The 20826-nt window shown below is 42.7% G+C and overlaps 1 protein-coding gene across 1 annotated transcript in view; it reads left to right on the top strand.

Moving 5' to 3' along the window:
- The first annotated feature begins 7840 nt into the window (after positions 1–7840).
- ABLIM1 (actin binding LIM protein 1) overlaps positions 7841–20826 on the top strand; it is a 190758-nt gene continuing 177772 nt past the window's right edge. The window contains exon 1 of the mRNA XM_071446240.1: positions 7841–8085. Within this exon, the coding sequence (XP_071302341.1) occupies positions 8073–8085 (13 nt within the window). The 5' untranslated portion in view covers positions 7841–8072. The remainder of the gene's footprint in view (positions 8086–20826) is intronic.

The raw sequence follows: 20826 nt of genomic DNA, 5'->3' as shown, positions 1-20826 counted from the left end.
TGTACCTGGAGTTTGATGACAATTCCAGCGGTGTCCCCAGATGTGACAGCGGGAAGAGGCCGCTGCCCTCCGCCAGTCCCAGCTCTCGACAGCAGAGGGCGCAGCTGACCGGCCTTCACCGCTGGGACGGAAGGAGCACGCAGAGCGAATCCCTCGCAGCAATTTTTTCGGGAAAAAAATATCCCTGTGTATCCCGTATAGAAGGAATTGGTTTGCCAGCCAGTAGTGTTACCTCTGGGCTTAACTGCTGCGTATTACTTGCCTTGTAAAAGCTTTGGTTGCTACACCCGGCAGCCCATTGTCTTAGCAGTGCACTTGTCCTGCTTGGCTCTAGGATGATGTTATTTGAAGCTACAGGACTGTTTGAGTTTACAAAGACATTGACTACCCCTGGGGCTCTCACATCCCACGTGATATTTGCGTCATCTTCATTAGAACTAAACCTCAATGAATTTAAGAAGGGTCCTCTATTTAAAGACTGGCCCTTCTTGACAGCCAGCTGAATTACCCTGTGGTACCCAGAGGGGAGAGTGACCGTGGATATCAACATTGCATTATTTTACCTGTTGGTGGGGGTAGAGGGAGAACCTGAATACTTCCTGGTAGAATTTCATGTTCAGAAGCTACACTCGGAGCCAAACTCCATTTCCAGAAAAAGCCTGTGCAGCTCAATCCTTTGTAATTTCTTTCTGAGTCATCAGCCCTGTAGGAACAAGTGTCTGCACTTGGATGAAGCCTTTAAGGAACTGAGCTGGAGGCACTACTGACAATGAGCAAAGAAAATGAAGTCTGTAGCAGACCCAGCATCATGCAGGAATATTTCTGTTGCTCATCCCTGTTCTCTTGCCTCAGGCTGCTTTGGACTAGTTTGACATTCAGGCCTCATGTTGTGAAATGCTGAAGTAAGCAGACCTGTGTCTGCAATACAGCTAATATAAAGGAACCTGTTCCTGATTAGATCTTGGAGTGGTGCTGGAATACGCTGTACTTGATTCCTGCCTGGCAGCTCATGTGCCAAGTGAAGTATTTCCAGGCATTTATTTTCTCTGGTTTTATGCTCACAAGCTGTTATCCTCTGGGTCTCCCAGGAAGTCCCAGGTGGTGTAGATTGAGCTGTTATTTGTACCTGGAGTGCTGACTGCTGCATCAGACACCTGCAGTCTGCATTTCCTTCTTCCTCTGCAGCAGCAGCAGCCAGGCAGCAGAGAGCCAATTGCTATATTGGCATTACGTGTACATCATAAATCAAAATTCTGTGTTCAGATGTCGAAATCCTGTACTCACAATAACCAGTTTCTGTGTGGTGTTGCAAAACGATTTGTCCCAGATCCAGATCCCAGCCCGCAGAGGGCAGCCTGACCCCGTGTTTTACTCCAGTGATGGGCTTAACTAGGGAATTCAGTCATCTGCTGGCATCTCCACGGCATGACTTGCTGTGGAATAAACAACTGAATGTTGTGGAGAATTGGCATCAGCTTTAAGCTCAAACAGATTCAAAAGTGAACTAAAAAAAAAAAAAAGCGTGACTGAATTAAACCTTCTGGTTGTTTTTTTTTTTTTTAACACATTGAAAGAAAAATATTGCATGAGAAAACTCATCTAGATCTGAGCTTTAAATACATTACATGTATAACAGATAGATTTATTGGTATGTGTCAAAGAAAATACCAGAAAATACCCAGAACCTCTGTACATGAACATATTGGGCAAGACTAACAGGAAAAGTGTTGGGGTTTTTTTCCCAAATATTTTCAGGAATCTTTCAGGATTTCAGTTTATTGTTGCCATGACTCTCGGACTGTGCTTTTGGCTTTTCCCAAGTGTGTCCTGAGTCCTTGCGAAGCAGCCATCACAATTCCCAGGAGATTTTTGTCGAGGAGGGTGTGTCTACATGCAGGCATTTGCCTTGGCCATAAAACTGATCAGTGCCAGGTCAAGTACCAGGGGCTGATATCTTGAGTTAGTATGACAAGGAACAAGGCATTCAGTTGCTGAAAAAGAGCCAGTACTTTGTGCTCTCAAATCAAACTGCATCCACCAGCTAATTAAGGAATGATCTTGATGTGCTCTGAAGGGAGCCCTGTCCAATTCTATACTTCTCAGCCAGAGGGCCCTGCAACACAGAGCTCAGGATAGAAAATATGTATAAAGAAAATAGCATGTGAGAAATTACAAGAGTCATGTGTGAATTCCAGGAGCACAGGGAGAAACCTAAGTATCTCTTATGATCAGACACCAAATTACACATCGAGGTACTTTCATGATGATTTAGATAATAATTTTTTTGGCCCCAGACTTTCTACCCCACACAAGCCTGGCTGTGTACATCACAGCAGAATGTGATGTATACATGTCTCAGAGTTTGGCTCATTGTAATTGCAACCACAGGTGTATTTTCCCTCTGATTCACCAAACTTTCCTGTGCATAGCAGTGCTGAGAGGTTTTGGCTTAAACTTACTTAGAATATTCTTTGCTACTCATTCCATATTATTCATAACCATCTTTGCTAAAGTGAACTTTGACCAAGGAAATTCCTGCCATGTTTTACAAAATAATTACTCTATGGAGTACAAAAATTGCTCTATGGAAAAACACACATTTAACAAATTTTAACTTCATAATTTAATTCAGCCTGGCCACAGCAAATTCTTTAGGGTAAAGGGTAAAGCAGGGCACATAGTGAGATAAAGCCCTTACTTGATGCAGCTCTGAAAAGTATATAGAATGCAGCAAAGGCAGTGTGTGGGTTGTCTCTGTCTGTCCTGAATGCAACCACTGATTCAGGTGCTCCATCATAGAAGGCCACTTGGTTGGTGAGGCAGGACCTGCCCTTGGTCACTCCATGCTGGCATTCTGAAATCACCTCCCTGCTCTCCCTGGGCCTTAGCAGAGCTGCTGGGAGATGAGGCTGATGGCTCAGTGGTTCCCAGGCTCCTCATTTCCAGCCTTTTTAAAAATAGGAGCGATGTTTCCCTTTCTCCAGTCACCAGGGACTTCACTTGACTTCCATGACTTTTCCAATATCATGGAGAGTGGCCTGGCAACTACATCAGCCAATTCCCTCAGGACTCTGGGATGCAGCTCATCATCCTGTGCTTACAGCTCTTATTCACAGCACAAACTTCACACGTGACCTTGGGACAACCTGGAGCAAAACCTGGTCAAGTTTCTGACTCTGAGCTCTTTGTTGGCATCTTCCTGGTAAGGTTCACACACAGGGGTGATGCTGAAGTTCTTCAGTAGTAAATGCTGCCCAACATTTAGATGACATTTCCAAAGCTGACTCTCAGAAAACAATTTGTCATTTTGGCCTTTGTGCCCTAAGTTCCCACAGGCACAGCAGTCATTGTGATGGAAGAGCAATATAGAGTAGGTATTCACAGGCTTATCTGAGCCCTGGATTTTCCCTTAGTTTTCCAGGATTGCCAATATTTCTGGCTTATGTAAAACCTATTTATGTATTTATGTGATGGCCTCATCTTACATAATCTGTGTAAAACTTTCTGGGTTATTCAAGTCTGGTAGTCAAGACTGACTCAGGATAACATAAGTTCAATATTGTAACTTCTGCTGTAAAAGTGCATATTCCACAGAACAGTATGGAGGGTTGAATAGCATGTAGAAGAAAGGAGTTTTTTAAGAAAACCAGAATAAGAAGAAACCAGGAAGATTACTCTGGGATTTGTCTCACTCAGGAGAATGTCCTATCTCTTTGAATTTTATTTTTTTGTAAATGGATAGGTCTCTTTATATATATATATCTGTGTGTGGGATATTTAGGAAAAAAAGGAAAAAATTAAGCAAAGATTTCTATTAATATTTGGTGTGAGTAATTTGGAACTCAGTTCTCCTTTGAAATGTATAAAAGGGAAATTTTCTCTATAGAGATTAGTAGGAACTGCCCTGGAAGCTCGGTGTAATCAGTGAGAGGCCATGTATTTATTTTAATATCTTGTCCATTACTGACTAATTGCAAATTCTAGTAAGAGTCTTATATTGAAAGTAAGAGAACTGTCATGTTTTCTTGTCATTCATGTCACGGGAAACTATTTATTCTGAGCTTATTAAAATTCTGATTAAATTATCAGGCTTAGTAATGCTCTAGATTTTGTTAGGTCTGATTTCCCTAAAAAAGAAGCCAGTGGAATTATGGTGGAAGATATAGGAAAAATTAGTAGAAATATCCAATAGTTTCCATCATTATTCAGACCAATCTTGGTCATCCTTTCCCTTTGCCTTGCCCACAGAAGTTGTTATTGGAAACCTACTTCTGTAAGAATTTGTCTGTTCCAAAAAAATTCTGATTTTTCTCACAATGATTTTCAAGAGGAAAGATCCTGCATTGTGCAAAAATAGGTATATTCTGACTGAAGAGCTATCTGCATCAGACAAAGATGCAATGCTGACTTTTACCTGTTTTTTTTTTTTATTCCCTGTGTCATTCTGGGCTCATTTTCATGGGAAAAAATAGATTTACATACCACTGATGGGATCTTAATTACTTTTAAAACTACTATCCTACTTTGTAGAGACAAACTGGTTCAAAAGTGATTAAAGGAGAACTTTCTGGTTTATATTCACACAAAGGCTAAAGTGACAGCAAGGTATGCTGCACAGAGAACACAGTTCAGTATTTGGGATACTTTTCTTTGAAGATGCAAGTTCTGTGCTTTGCTCTGACATAGATTTTCTCTGTGACCTTTGACAACACACTTAGCTCCTCAAGGACATTGAGACAGGACTTGGAAACACCTATTGTTTGGTAAAATATATTAATATTTGGGCATCTCTGAAAAATCATAGGGTGCCTGTTTGGATCTCTTGAAGCTTAAATACCTTTAAAAAATTACCTTAATGGATCTTTTAACACTTTGAGTTAGAAGCTTAGTCTGTACAGTCAATAGCAAAATGCAGGAGATAGGATCCTACTTCCCTGCTGACTAATTCAGGAGCCTCAGGTAGATGCCTGAAATAAAACAATGTCAATCACTGCTCCTTAATGGACTTCTAAAGCAGTCAGGAAATGGCTCAATCAAACAGCTCAACAGCTGCTGCTGCTACCAAGGATATTCTCTGTTGCCTCTAATGGTTCCTCACCCTTCCTGGCTGTGCAGTTCTGCACTTGCCTTCAGTCATGTTCCAGTGTTTATCTGAGCCTTTGGTTCAGACAGCAAATGTAGGGAATTTGGATACAGAAAGTGAGCAAGTCTTTGTTAATTAATGAGCTAAAGTAGTTCTGTGAGGATCAAGCCAGTGCTGCAGTGAGGGAAGCAGGAGCACAGGGGCTGGGCTGGGAGAAGAGGGAGTGCACAGGAGAGTGAGCAAGCCTTGGATTGGCTTGTCCATCTTCTCTGACTCAACTTCACCTGTAAAATAATCATAATGCTTCCTCTCTTCTCTGTACTTTCCTTTTCCACCCTCTTCAGCTTCCTTCCACATTCCCTAGATACTGACAGGATCTCAGACAGCAACCTCAGGAGCTGATTTAGCTGCCCACATGCAGATTGCCCAGCTGGTACTTATGGTTAATGAAGACATGGCCTCCAGAACTGGTAACTGTCTCCACTGCAGCTTTTCTCCTTTATTTTAATTTTTCTTCTTAAGTGCTAATTACTACAAAACTTATAGAGATGTCAAACTTGTTCTGAATTATACCTTTTAGTCAACCTGAAGTTCTCCATATCCAAATCTGAAAATTCTTGAGGCGACTTGATGGAGGGGACAGACAGGAAAATAAAACTCCATCAGCCTCAGGTTCTCAGGAAATCCAGCTAAAAAGCTCACTTAAAGAAATGAGTGCTATATCTGACCCATTTTAGTATTCTCTGGCCAACATGTCTGTTCAACTTCTCTGCCACAGAGCGTTTACACAATGAATGGAATAAACTCTTTGTGCTCTATAGAATCCCAAGGAACAAATGCCTTTCCCTTCCTATTTCCTAGCAGTATAAAGAAAGGAAGTTCTTAATTAAAAAGCTAATTTCTGCATGTTCCCGAACCTTCTTTTTAAAGCCATCTATTAAGTACCACAGAGGAGAACCTGTGATAGTGCTAGTCAGAAACTCACTGAGGAAGTGAATAGGAAATGACTTAATTAAAAATACAAAACGCTGTCATACTACATTGACTGAGGAAAACCTTGCCTCTTTTGGACAAGAAAGAAAATTTGAGTTATTTGCAAGTGGAAAATTCTTCTAATTTCAGAAAGAGATGGGAAAATAATTGTTTTTCAAGGGATGTCAGATCACCAGCTAAGGATAATGCCATAAGAGTTTAGAGAGAGAAGAACTTTAGATTTATTTTATTCCTGCCGCCAGACTCAGAAACATTTGCAAGGGGGAAGAAAACAGAATGATATAAGGAATATGATTGAATTGAAGTGTAGGGAACACTGGGGTAATCCATGGCAAACAGAGCTGGATGTGGCTAAAAGTCTTTGCAGAGTGTGAGCATGAGCACAAATTCAGGCAAACAGATGTGCCAATTCATTTTTTGTGCCTGTATCCCCTGATGAGGGGGCATGTGAGTGCTGCCCATCCTGCTGCTGTCTCTACACAAATACCTTCCCTGCTCTGCTGGCATGAGGGGGAAGGTGAGCAGTGCCACAGGCTGGATCTGACACAGCAGAGGCACTGGCTGGGCTGCACTTGCAGACAGCAGTGAGAATCCATTGTACATCTCCTACTAGCATCCATTCCTGACCTATGGCCACGTGATAATGCAATCTTTACCACCTCTCTTAGATGTGATTCCGGTAATTGTGGGGTTTTTTTGATAGGAAAATTGTGTAGGCTTCTTGCTAGTATGTAGATGTGGAGTGCATGGTAGATCAGAGTGGAGGAGTGTGATTCAGTCTTTCCTGTCATTCAGTTTGCATGTTGGCTCCTTGCAGAACATCACAGATTGGGCTTTCTGTTTTTTACTTCATTGTTGCCCATTCTGAAATTGATAAAAGTCTGCTCTAATGTTTTAACTGCACTATTCTGATGTGATCTTCGAACCTGTCATTCTTGACAAACTAGATTGTTGATTTGCTTAACTCTTGCCACCATCTAATAATCTGGTGGCGTAGGGGTTTCCTTTTTAGTGTAGCATGGGAATATTTGGCTTCACTAGGCTGGAGGCTGGGTAAAGGTGTCCACCAGATACTGATCTTGTTTTTCTGGTGCGCTGCATTTGGTCGCTTGGTACTTTTATCAAGGTGCCAGGAGGAAGCTGAGTGCTCTTCTCTGTGTGTTAACGCCATGATTGCTTTGCAGACAACATTGCTAGAAATTCTGTGTTTATATACAATTTACATACAGTTACGCAGGCATGTCTTTGCTGTTCGGTGCGTGAATTTCAAGTTGTGCCACAGACTTCAGCGCCAGGTCCCGAACGAGCGGAGCTGCTGTCGCACGGCGCTGTCAGCGAGCAGACACGCCTATCCAGCCCTCCGAGGAGCTGGAGCTCTGCCGCGCTGCTCTCCTTGGCGTTTGTGGCTCTTGCCGGCGGCGCGGCTGTCCCCGACTGTCGCCCTCTGCGGCACCGCGCCCCGCACCTCGCCCCGCCGCACCCGAGCGGGGTCACCGCGCCCGGCAGCGGCTGCGGCCGCTCTGCCGGTGCTGCCCCGCCCGGAGCCCGCACACGCACAGCCAGACCCGCACACACACCACACGCACACAGAGCCCGCGCACACACACACACACACACACACACACACAGCCCGCACACACACACACACACACACACACACACACACACACACACAGCCCGCACACACCGCACTGACAGCCGCGCTCCCGCCCCGCAGGGCCGCCCCCGGCGCCGCCCCGCACCGCGGCGGGCAGGGCAGAGCCGGGCAGGGCTGGGCAGGGAGGGAGCGCGGCGGCGGCGCGGACCCGCCCGCCCCGGCCCGGCCCAGCATCGGCCGCCGCCCCCCGCATCGGCCGCCGCGGCGCGGAGGGCGCAGGGCGGTGCGGGCCGTGCGCTGCCGCCACGCAGCAGCAGCAGCAGGAGCAGCAGCAGCACAGCAGCAGCACAGCAGCAGCAGCAGCAGCAGTTCCGCGGCTGCCGAGCCCGAGGCTGAGCCATGTCTGCCAGAGGTGGGTTCTGTGCCGCGCCGGGGCAGCGCCGGAGCCGCGCTGACCTTGCCGCCCGGCCGCGCTGCGGTGCCCCGCACCCCGAGGCTGCGCCGGCGGTTTCGGGGCGGGGGGCGGCCAGGGGATGATCCCCCGCCCGCCGTCGCCTGCCCGGTGCCGTTGTGCAGCCGGGCCGTGCGGGGGGTCCGGCGCGGGCTGCAGCGGGGCCGGACGCCGCAGAGCATCCTCCGGGGCCGGGCACCGCCGCACCTGCCGGGGGCCGCTGTAGGGGCACGGGGAAGCGGCGGCTCGGTACGCGTTGAGTGACGGTGGGAATGGATGGATGTGCGCAGAGAAAGGAGCAGGGTGGGCGTAGGGTCAGACCTCGGGGGTGCTGCTGCTCGGGGAATGGTAGCGGATTGAACTGGGTGTCTGATGAGCGCAGCGAGGCATCCGGCTTGTCCTGTCATTGGTAACGCAAGTGCTCCTGGTAGGGTGTGGTGGTAAATCCAATCGTCGGTTTGTACCTCTGATGGACATCTGCATCTGGCTTGAAATTAACGTTTTGAGTTTTACTTTAGATTTACATTTTTTAACATTATGGCTTAAACTTGAATAGCTTTTGTAATTTGCGTGCATTTGTGTGTAAACTCCGGCTGTGTGTTTGCCCATTCTGGGCTGGAGATGAACTGATCAGCCTCGTTGATTGCAGATCTCATCTTGTCCCAAAGTTATGCTTCCAATATGAGAAACTGACACAGGTGTGGCACAAAGACTGATGCTTTAGGGTTACTACAAATTAACGGACTGGAGACATAAAGTTAGGCATTTTCTGAATTTTGTCATAACAAAGCAGAAATACTTGTAAGCATCTCCTGAAGATAGACAATTATCTGCACAATAATGACAAGTGAAACCACTCCCTGGCTATCTCTGATTTGAAACAAATACTTTATAAAAATTATATATTGCAAATTGACAAACCCCTGAATGTAGGGATGCATCTTATTTGTTCCTACTTTGATCTCTCTGCATCTTCATGAATACTGCTCAGCCTGGACCAGTTCTTTCATCTGCTTGGATTGTTGTTGACATCCAAAGGAGCTTCATGCACACTGAAGGCATCGTGTGGCTCCTAAAAGGTTGTTGGCACTTTGTGGCTATGACCATGCTCCTAAAACATCACACCCATTTTAGATATAAATAATAAATGGTGTTAGAGTGGCATAATTCTTCATGGAACAGTAGATTTCTTGCTTTAGGGAGAAATGGACCGTATTGGTCTCCAAAGAATCCACTTCTGGAAGAACACTAAGCATATGAGCATCAGTGCTGTGCTAAGGCTGCATTAGTATTTGTGGGGAACACCCAGCAAAGCTTTATAACCTGGAGCAGATTTTATCAAATGGATACCTGGATTTGAAAAAGTGACATAAAAACTTTGCAATTTCAGCTTTGCAGATGACTCACAAAAACTGAACCATACAGAATGGGAAGCCAGGGAACATTTCCACTGGCCATATTTCCCTTTCTTCCCCCCACTGTCCCTCTCTCCCATTCATCTGCACAACACATGATGTTTGATGCCTGCTTAATTCTACTGGAGAGCTGCCTGGAGAAGGAAAGTGAATTCTTTCTCAGTCCCTCTCGTGCCATCTCGTTTTTTGAGAGTAATTAATTGGAGAGAGAGAGAGAGAGAGAGTAAGACAGTCGTAGGTCTTTAGGGAAGTAGTGAATAAGGTTCATGATAGAGATGAAGATATTAATTTCTATCAATAAATCCTTTTAAAGTTAAGTGGATTTATGTGGAATATACGTGAGACTAGGTGAATAAATAGATTTATTCAGTGCTGATTAAAGGCCGTTTGTGTGTGAAACATTATAGACCATTGTCATTATTTATAATTTTAAACACTCTTGCTGTTAAAAGTCAACATAGAAACTAACTTTTACACATTTAAGTGATAGGACAGATCTTCATGAGGTTACTCATGAGAGTGTAGCACAAGTAAGGAGTGAGTGTTTATGGGGTTAGGGCTTTGTTTGAATGCCACATAGGGACCCTGTTCTTCATTACCTCATGCATATGCAGTCACATTAAAGCCACGCCATCATTATGGTCTGCAAGCTCAGCGAATATTGATTGTTAATATTTTATGTGGCGTTAGATGTCCAAAGGTGATCATTATTATTCTGAATGCATCAAGCCCTTGGAGCTGTCTGCTTGTTGATTATATACCAAGCATAACTAGCATAGCAAAAGGGTTAAACATTCACCTGTGACATTTTTCTTACTCAACTGCAGAGGATATTCAAGGGGTAGTAAAAAACCTCACAGTATTACCAGTGTTCAATCTGTGCAGCTCTCTATTCATCTCTTTTGCTCCAGGAGGCAGCATGGTGTAGTGAACTGACTGCAACAGATGACAGAAGAAACTCCTGAAATCCAGTACCTCGTGGCTTTTGCACCATTCCTTTTAACTCTCCTGCTCTAGTTCCTTGTTGCTATTTAACCAAAACTACCCACTTAGTCACTGAAATTCTGACAAATTATAAATCAATACATAAATTATAACTGATAACACAAATTCATGTAATTTTGCCTTAAATAGAACTCTGGATTAAAAGTTTTATGCTTCCCTACTTGTACAATGGAAATAATGGCAGCTAAATTTTTCAGAGGGGCTGATGTGAGGACGAATGCCTCACCTGTGCCTTAAGATGAATTTTCTGAAACCTTCCTTTTTTCCTTCCACTCTTCACAGAGGTTGTTGTTGCAGTCCTTCACACCTGTCTCTCAGCTCCTGTTGTTATGTAGATGGAAGGTCTCTAACATTCTTCCACCACTTTCCTTGTAGTATGGCTTTAGCAGATGTGCTGACCAAATGCCAGATGAAGCAGCACAGACAAGTATTCCCAGAAGCTTGAACAAAAAATAATTTTGGAAATCTTGTGACTGAATTAGGAGCTGAAACAAACTTTGAACAATCACTTTTCTCTTCCCTGTCAAGTTGGAGTCCTTCCCAGGGCACTTTCATGTCCTGCTCTACAGCCTGTTGGGATCAGTGGAGAGCTGCCATTGACGTCAGTCAGGCTTTTTAGTTTTGCAGTTTGCAAAAGGCTTAATATTCTACTTTCAGCTGTTGTTAAGCAGTTGCTGTTAGGACTCATACATGAGTGAATTTGGGTGTTGGAGTAAGCCTTATAGATTGTTGCTTACCTAAGGGCTTGTTTGCAAAGAGCTGTAAATTCCCTGGATGAAAGACATTTTTCTAAAGCCAAGTATAACTGTGACCTACTTGTGCATGTTATCTCACACTGCTTAAAAACTGTCAAAACTACTTGTTATCATGAAGGTCTAAGTTAATGGAAAAGTTGCTATTTTTAACTATTATAATCTTCAGTTATGCTAGAGCAAGCAGGCACAAAAGGGAATGTTTGGTGTGATCAAATACAAAGATCTTTGCTAATTTTTTCCCTAAATATTGAAAGAATTAGCACGAGCTGTATTTAGTCCAATAGCAACTACTTCAGGAAAACAAACACGTGTGAAATAGGAGGTTTATCAAACTGATATGTTTGGTTTTTTTTGTGAAAAAGTCACTGAATTTTGACAGAAGCCAGTGTTGAAGAAATATTATTGCTGTCCAGTTTTAACAAGTTGGAGTGTGCTATGCTGCTAATGTGGGTATTGTAGAGAAGGCAGGTGCAGTTTTTAGCCTGCTCAATAGTCAAAGAAGTAGAGTTGTTTAGTTTAAGAATTTATTTTATACTACAATCCTTGTCTTTTCCTATATGATTTTTTAAAAAATGTAGATCAAAGACTTCTCATTTCAGACAAATAAATCACCATGACAGTAGTGAAAAAGAGTCCTCATTTTACAGGTGAGACAAGTCCTGGGCTTTTTTTTTTTTTCTCATCTGAGTCTGAGGGTCAGGTCAGAACAGGGGAATTTCTGCCTTGTGGGCCTCTTCTCAGGCTCCTCATTTGTTCTTACACAAGTTGATAATAGAGTTCTAACAGCAGATGAGAAACTTCAGCTCATTATGTTGTGCTACCGCAATTCTTTCTTCCTGGACACTGCATGTTTCTTGGTTGATCTATCTCACAGTTGGAAACTTCTGTGTGAAGAAATCATCAATTTTCCAATGAGAAATTTGCATACTAAATCTTGAGTTCTTACCATTAAGAGTCTTTATTTATCTTCTCCAAATTTTCTCAGATGGCTGTAGACATGGCTGCTGTTGCTGGCAGCAGTGGTTTTGATTGAAGTCTATGCTGAGTGATTTAAAAACTTGCTGCTGGGAGCTTCTGGTCAATGTTTTATTACAGTCTGTGATTTTCAGGGTAATATTGCTCTTATCTAAAGGAACCAGCCACTGAAGACGTGGCTGCTGTATCCTTTTCTGAAAGCCAGTGCTGTGTTTTTCTCCTTGTTGTCAGAGGTATTTCTTTCAGGCATGTCACGATGTCCCTAATTTGTGATGTGACTATTTCATGGCTGTTACCAAACGCTCTCAGGCTGGCTGACTTGGAGAGTGGGGCTGGCTGGACATTTCCTTCATTTCAGAAGCTGGGAGTTTTAGCATGCTTATGGATAGACAAGTGTTGTAGTTTCAATGCTTCCAGTCCTGGTGATTGTCCCCGTTTTCCCTGCTACAAGGCTCCACAGCCTGAAGGAACGTGTTCTTGGCAGCTCTGGGGCTCTGCAGCCCTACCTGAGGCAGGCTGGGTGTGCAGTCCTGCCAACATAGCTGTTTCCTACTCAGAATACCTGTGCAGGCAGAATTTGGAACTGGCTCTGAGAGCTTTTCTCTCCTCAGCTTTTGCCCCAAATTTCTTCTGTGCTGATTTCATACTGTTATTTAATCCTGTCTGTACTTTCTGTTTATTTCTTCTAAATACATGTAATGATTTATGCCTTTTTCACTACTCATTTTAGGGTCTGAACCTCAATTTAATGGCTTGAGTAGCTCAGAATCAGCACCTGGATTGTCAAATCACTGAATGCTGTGCATGTCTGTACATGAGAAGCAGTAGCTGCACCTGAATCTTTAGGCCTGGTAGAGCTTTTGTTTCAGTGGGAAAGAAGAATATTTTACAGAGGTATCTGATTTAAACAGTATCTCTTTTAAGCTCTTTTTAAGGTTTGATGCCTTGTCCCATTTTTTCCCCCTCAACAAAGCTTAGCCTGTGCTTTGAGATTAATGAAAATTAGTCCTGAATGCATGGAAAAAGTTGCATAGACTAATGGCAACAACAAGAGGAAACTGGGACAATGAGGTAGAGTCTATTTTAGATGCATGGTTTTGAAAGGAATTGCAAAGAAGGAAAATAAGCATCAGCTTATGGAAGGAAAAGCAGCGAAATTGCTTTTAGTGAAGAACACCAGAACCTCATGTGTTTCACAGTCTCTGAAAACAAGATGGGGATTTCTATTTTTTCCTTTAGTAGGTTTGAATTGAATATTTCAGATTATTTTTTAATCGAATCTGTTAGTAATTGAAGATGAAAACCACACATGGTTAGTTCATGTGACTGGTGTAGTATTTCTTAGTTTTGCAGTGCTAAGGCAGAGTCACACTGTGGAAAGCAGACTTTTGCCTGTGAGTTCTGATACCAGCAAGTAGCCTTAAATTTTTTTTATGACATACTGTTTAAGGAAAAGTATCTTTATAATTAGGTGTTGTTCTTCATTAAAACCTAAAGAAAACTCCTAAACATGATACAGCAATAGCAGAGAAAAACTGTAAGATATGCATTTTTTTAAATGCTCAGCCTTTATTATGTCAAATTTTCAAAAAGAAATAAGTTTTCAGAAGCTCACATCCAAATAAGAGTCCCAGATGTCATGGAGAGAAATCCTTGGTTTGCAATCAAGGTTGGGCCAGACAGGCTTCAGCAGGGTACACACACCAGTGTGATGGGGTTGTTTTACATCCTTCTTTTTCCATTTTCAATCCAGAATTTCATCCAGAATTAGGGCTTTGGTGAATAATTTTGCTCCATGTAACTGATGAAATGCACATCCACAGTGCAGTGCCTGCTGTTCATGTGCACATATTTGAGTTACAGTGCAGAGCTTTAGTGGGAGCTGAATAGGAGCTACCTCTGACTACCTGCCCAAGTTCTTGTGTGGGTTCTGCAGCCTGTGTTGGCTTCTGTGCTGCTGCAAAGTTTGTTGTGGCCAGCTTAGGTATCCTTGGAGTTATTTCTTCATGGATAGAAAAAGTTCATATGCATTTCATGTTGAAAACCATTACTCTGCTCCTCTGAATGCCATATTTTGAAGTGGAAGGAGGATCTGGTCTCACAATTGTGAAAGAGATTGGTGTGTGAAAAGGTGTGATGAGCCAGTGTTTTGTGGCACCAGGATGCCCTGTGCCTCCAGAGAGGAGGCTGCTGGCATTTTCCTGCTGTGCTGGTGGGATTGCAGGGAGAAGTCCATGGAGAGGTGCCTGCTCTGTGCAGCTGTGACTGAGGGCACTGTGAACAGAAGTGTGAAACATCAAGAAGATGATGTTCTCAAAGGTGAGGCAGAAGGTATTTTTATCCCCTGTGGTGTTCTTGCAGTTTCATCTGAGAGGCTGGTACAAGAAAACCAGTCCAAGCCAGGCAGCAAATGGTGAGGTTCAGGCTCCTGAAGCCTTTAGACCTGTGCTTGGCTGTCTTTGGAGCATGCTGACGACTGCAGGACGTGGTACTGTTCACTGATGAGGCCAGCAGTGGTTTTTTCTATTTCTTACAGACTTTTTTCTTGGTAACTTACTGCCATGGCACTAAGAAATGATCCTTTTGGAGTTCAGTCAAAGGGGTGGTTGTAGCACAGAGGGCTCTGCAGGGAGGGCATGATAAGATGTTGATTTACTGCTTCCTTACTAATAAATATTTTATTCTGTTTCTGGAATGGCAAAACAGGCCATGTGATGTCATAGAGATGGACACATTTTAATAAAAAGTGTGAAGCTTAAGCAGTTTTTGCATCATTTTTTTAGTAGTTGTTGTTCCCTTTGCTGTAAATGGTACCTCAACTTAATAAATAGGCTCTCATTTCATCTATTCCTCCAGTATAAGTCTTATACAAGTCAGGACTGTGAGATTTCACTCAATGAAAGGATTCTGCTTTAATTACTGTTATTATAAATCTGATTTTGTTTCTATTACATCAGGCTCGTATGAGGCATCTTTGATCAACAGAGAAGTCAGCAAAACTGCTGTTCAAATTACAGTTTCCTTTTAACTTGTGATGAAAGCTTTCAGTTTATTTTTGGCATTAGAAAGTCTGGGAGACAACCAGGTTATATAAAAGCTGAAACCTAGTTAATGATAAAGAAACATAGCTGAGAGCCTGTAAGAGCAACAAATCTGAAAAAGATGTTCCAGCTCTTAAGTTTTGGCCCTGCTTACAGAACCTGTAAAACAGTTTATGCCAAAGTAATGGCTTTTTCTGGTCTCCTGGGATGCCATTTCTCTTAATCAACATCTGTGGGAGAGCTGACTACCAGAAAGACTGTGAAAGGGGAATGAATTTCCTAGAATTAGGGTGTAAAAGAAGAGATGAACTTAGGACTGGCTGTGTCACTGAAGATAAGAGTAAACACCTTGTTCTGTGGAACAGGAATGCAGTTGGCCCTGTGGTCAACAGACAGTGTGGAAATCAATGGTTTTCTCAGAATGAAAACCATTGTTTTTCTTGACTGAAAGCACACTTGAATGAAACTCAGATCTAAGCACCTTTACAATTAAGTTTAGTTACAAAAATAATTTTACTGAGTATTATCCATGTAGCAGTATTTTATGCTTGCTAATGAAAGCCAACACAATGTGAGTATCCTGATTTTGTCTCCCTTATCCCAGCTGGAAGGGCGTGGACAGGCTGTGCCAAGGTGTGTGTGAATGCCTCTGTCCCACAAGAGATCTCCAGATGTCTTGAGTGGTTCATAATGAGCAGAGGTGTAAAACCTATTATCTCTCACTTGAAGTATGCCCAGTCTTACTCTCCTAATTTTGGTTTCACCTCTTCTCATGAATGTCCTCTGCATATGAATGTAGATGCACAAGACAGCATTTGAATGTTTCTCTGGCCTTCTGCTGCTATTTTATAAATTTCTCTTTCATCATCCTCATAAGCCAATAAAATAATTAAATGATAATCCAATCCATTAAAAACTTGTGGCATATGTAAATAAGAGCAAAACTTATTGCAAAAAGACTGTATTGTTATATAATAATGTGGTTATCCAAAACTGTTTATTCTACTTTATGAGCTGGAGATAATCCCAAAATTATTCAGTCCAGACTTTGATCTAAGGAAGAATAATAAAACTTTGATCATTGTTGAATTGGCAGCTACTATAAAAAGCCTATGTTATATTTCTCTCTTAGTAACACTAGCTAAATCCAAAATCACTGATAAAAGATTTTGATGATTGCAGCTTAAGGATGCTTTCAGACTTGACCTGAAGTAATCTCTGTCCAAAAATGTCTATAAATACTTTTTTCTGTTTTCTTTTGCCAGATGTTTTGATATTTGGGCTGAATGACAAAACTGTTTTGTGTACTTAGATGTGCAGTGCATATTTAGAATTTTATGTTTCAAAGAAAAAGGTTCTGGTTAACCAATAATGTTCATATATGATTTGATTAATTTGCAATAAAATTCCAGTATCCTTGTCTTTATTTCTACCTTTCTGAAAAAGGCCATTGAAATTTTTTAAATTGCCAGTGGGCTGTGACTGTATCATAGTGGCCACAGTGATACCATATTTGTTTTCATGCTTGCAACATAGTAAATATTTTCCTACATGTTTATGCAGGAAAAAGCACTTTTGATGCCCTTGCCTTAGATCTGCAGCAGACAAGGGCAAAATTTTCTAGCTTTATTTTTATAAAACTTGTAGGAGAATGTAGAAAAACCAAAAAAGCCATCTAGCATTTTTTTTATTGTATGTCAGGATTTTTGAATTTTTGAATATTTGGAATTACAGGTGTCAACAAAGCTTGCAGACTTTCTTTGGAACTTATGAATTTCTACACCAATAGTTTCAGTAAGGGAAATGGCTAAAAAACTCAAATGGCAGTTGATTTTAGATTCTATAACACATTTTTTATTTCCAGATACAGCATGACCTCAGTCCTTAGGAAGTGCAGGGTTTTTTCAAATCCGTCTGGCAGGGCTGTAGAGGGGTTCCTGTAGCATTTGTTAAAGTGTTTCAAGAGTCAAGTGGCATGAGAGGGCTGGATCTTGCCCTTCCTTCTGCCAGGCTGGCCTGGCACTGTGCATTTGGCTTGTTCTGTACAGCCTGTGGTGGTACAAAAGTTCAGCAGGGCAGGAGCCAACCTTTCCCTTCCTTTGAGTTTTCCTGCTGACTGGCTGCCCGCGTGACGCAGCTGCTCTGCAGGTCTGAGCTTTTCTTTAGGAACACTGGTCTTGTGGTTTGGCCAATAAATAATATCCTATTGAGTTAAAAATGTTCAAAATTTAGGTTTGGGGAGACTTTGTGACTTCTTGCAATAGCAATCTTCCCCTTTTTCTCTTGTCCTCTGCTGACAGCATTTGTGGATACAGGGAGTCCTTATTTTTCCTTTCTGCAAGGGACAGGCCAAGCAGACCAGTACTGTAAGATGCATTTTATTCTCTGCCCATTGTTGCCACTCCATTTTTATCAAAAGCAAAAAGACCAAGTGCCTGAAGGGGGATTAAGAATCCTACCATCCTGCTATTTATGATGCTCAGGAGGTATTTTTAGCAAAGGTTGTTGGTGCTGCTTCCCAAGGGGATGGCTGGGAGAGCAGAGGGGAGGTCAGGAGCAGCCAGGCAGAACTAAGGGGTGCAGTGGCAGTGCAGGGAAGGGGTGACCCCAGCAGAGGTGCCGTGGTGGCTGTGGGCATGCCCAGGGACAGTGCACACACGGACCCAGTGGGAGCCTGTGTGGAGAGCAGCTAAAGAAACTGGAGCCACCTGTGCAGCCATTTGAGGGAGGGGAGGGGATCAGTTCATGCTCTGCTGCACACAGTTTCTCTTCCTGAAAGATCAGTGAAATTACAGGAAATGTTTTTTTCTGTGATACTCAGCTTCCATAGCTGAACCCTTCCTCCAAATTTACAGATCCAGCGAGATCTGTATGTTGCTATTAGATGATGACTCAGTTTTCCAAGGAAGCAGGTCAACATTGAGCCTTCTACCCTTATCAAATTTGCTTCCTACCCTTTCCTGTGGAGGCTGAGAAGCCATGAAAGCAGTGGGTGAAGGAGATCTCATGAGCTGTGGAGAGTGGAAGAGCTCACCTGAGAATGGTGAGCAACACAAACATAGTTAAAGCAAGAGAGTGTGTGTGTGGAGATTCTTCTTTGAGCTGGGACAGAAACAGAACTGACACAGACAGAATGGCCCTGAATCTAAAAAAGATTAAAAGAAATGGGAATAGGGAACATTTAGAGAGTTAAAGGAGTTGTAAGTGCTCTGGTGTCAAAAAGCTTTTTGTTTTTATTTCTTTATTTTTGGGCCCCCCAAGTAGCATAGCAGTCTGTCAAGGGGAGCAACTGTCCTTGGAATTGCTGCAAATATTTTAGTGATTTTCTGAAGGGAGTGGAGGGAAGTATTGGAATGTAATAGCCTGAGGTAAAATTCTCTGCTGCCTAAAACCTCTGAACGCTTCACAGACTGATCTAGGAGCTGGTGCTCTGCCAGATCCTATTTTTAAGCAATTAGGTTTATGAAGTTATGCTTCTCTAGCAGTATCACATAAGCATAGGGCCTGCAAAGGGAGTGGGGAGCACGTGTGCAAGCATGTGACTTTTGGGGGAAAAATATAAAACTAACCAAGGTACCATGTTTCCTAGCAAAGGGCTCATCTTAAGTGAGACTCAACAGCTCCAGCCCTGGTATGTTTCTATCCTCCTGAATTCCATGGTCTACTTAAAAGTAGAATCTTCTTGAATTTGAATAAATATCTAATTTTTTTTTCTACTAATGCTTTCATTGCATTGCAAGTTGCTGTTTCAGACAGAAGTATGAGAGTTTTCCTAGGGCAATGAGGAAACCCCATCAGCTGAGGCATGTAAAGAAATTAGAAAAAATGCCAACAGATGTCCTGTGTTAACTCTCTAGGAATGGGTTTTATGTACTATGCATTTGGGTTTTATCTACTTTGCATTTCTGACTTGTCTAAAGGCAGCCACACCTGCAGGCAAAACTGATCAAAAGTGTTTCCATGAGTGTAACTGTAGTTTTTCTGTTTACAAAATATACTTCATGTAAGTCAAACTGGGGAGACAGAAAAAAATAGCAGGAAGAGAAAATAAAGTCCACAGGAATCACTGCTGCTGCCTGAACACCAGTAATGTTATTAACAGTTCCAGATTTAACAGTTGTAGACAGAATCTCTCTTCCTTCATGCTGGTTGGAAAGCTCAGTTTACTTAGTGTGTTCTCATTTTCTGATTTCCAGCAACAAATGTTGTTTGTCTGAGATTTTTCCAAATTCTGGGATGAAAAATAATGTTTTGGCACCATGATGGGAGAGCATTGCTGCATTTATAGTTCATATTCCTGTGCCTACTCAGAATTTCTTTAAAGTGTGGAGTCCTTAGTGAAACATAAATTGATGTTTCTTGCCCAGATTGAATTCCAGAAACAATATTCATCATGAACTGAAATAGTTTTTGGACTCTATTAAGTTAAATTTTCTGCCCCACCCTCCTTAATTTCTGTAATGCGGAATAATCCAGTAGGAAATCTTTAATTCATCTTTTCATTCTGTCCAACATTATTTACCCCCAGTATTTATGGGTTTTGTAACATTCTGTTCTTAAGAGTTGGTCTTGAGACCACAAATGTTTAGTACCAAGTTCATTTTCCACTAGGAACTGGAAGTTAAAGGCTTTTCTAAAATGGTTATTTTCCCATTCTGAAAATGTCCAGCAGTACTGTGCTTACACTTGAGCATATTCTGCAGTATCAGAGGGTGAGGCAGACACAGCGATTTGACCTTTCCTGAGTTGATACATAAAATAATCAGCATGTCTTTGATTTCTGATCTGTTTCTTGCCTGAATGACTGTTTAGAAACTGCAGTGCTTATTTTATAGGCAAAGAATATATTGGCAAAAAGTAATTTTTGTTGGGGGAGCTCTTGGAAGACAAGGTGTATTCTCTTTGGTTGTGTAAATCTGGAATAATAAGTGTGGAGGCCAGCAGAATATTCCAGATTTGTGCCAGAATTGATCAGATTTTTGGTGTGGTATGAAGCAGAGGAAGGTGCTGAGCACAGGACTGGTTGTAGGGACAGGTGCCTGTGGCAGGATGAGGCCCCCAGCCTTTTCCAGGCCGTTTCACCATTAGCAGTTTGTGATTGCTGTGGCTTAGCCCCAGCTCATCCCCACTCAGCCACTCCCTCACTGCCTTCGAGTGGGATGGGGAGAGAGTCGGAAGAGAGAGAGTGAGAAAACTCGTGGGTTGAGATAAAGACAGTTTAATGGGGAAAGCAAAAACCACACACAGCAGCACAGCAAATCAAGGAATTATTCAGTGCTTCCCCTGGGAGGCAGGTGTTCAGCCATCCCCAGGGGAGCAGGGCTCTGCCGTGCACAGTGGTGACTTGGGAAGGCCAAACACCACCACACCAAACAGCTGCCCCTCCCTTCTTCTTCCCTCAGTTTTGTACTGAACACGATGGGCTCAGCTGTCCTGGCTGTGTCCCCTCCCAGCTCCCTGTGCACACCCAGGCTGCTCACTGCTGCGGTGGGCTGAGGAGCAGAAAAGGCC

Source organism: Agelaius tricolor, unplaced genomic scaffold (genome assembly GCF_023055355.1).
Source record: "Agelaius tricolor isolate 1412-34295 unplaced genomic scaffold, bAgeTri1.0.p SCAF_22, whole genome shotgun sequence".
In the NCBI taxonomy this organism is placed as follows: domain Eukaryota; kingdom Metazoa; phylum Chordata; class Aves; order Passeriformes; family Icteridae; genus Agelaius; species Agelaius tricolor.
Note: the sequence above shows the minus strand (reverse complement) of the source record. Positions and strands in the feature narration are given on the sequence as shown.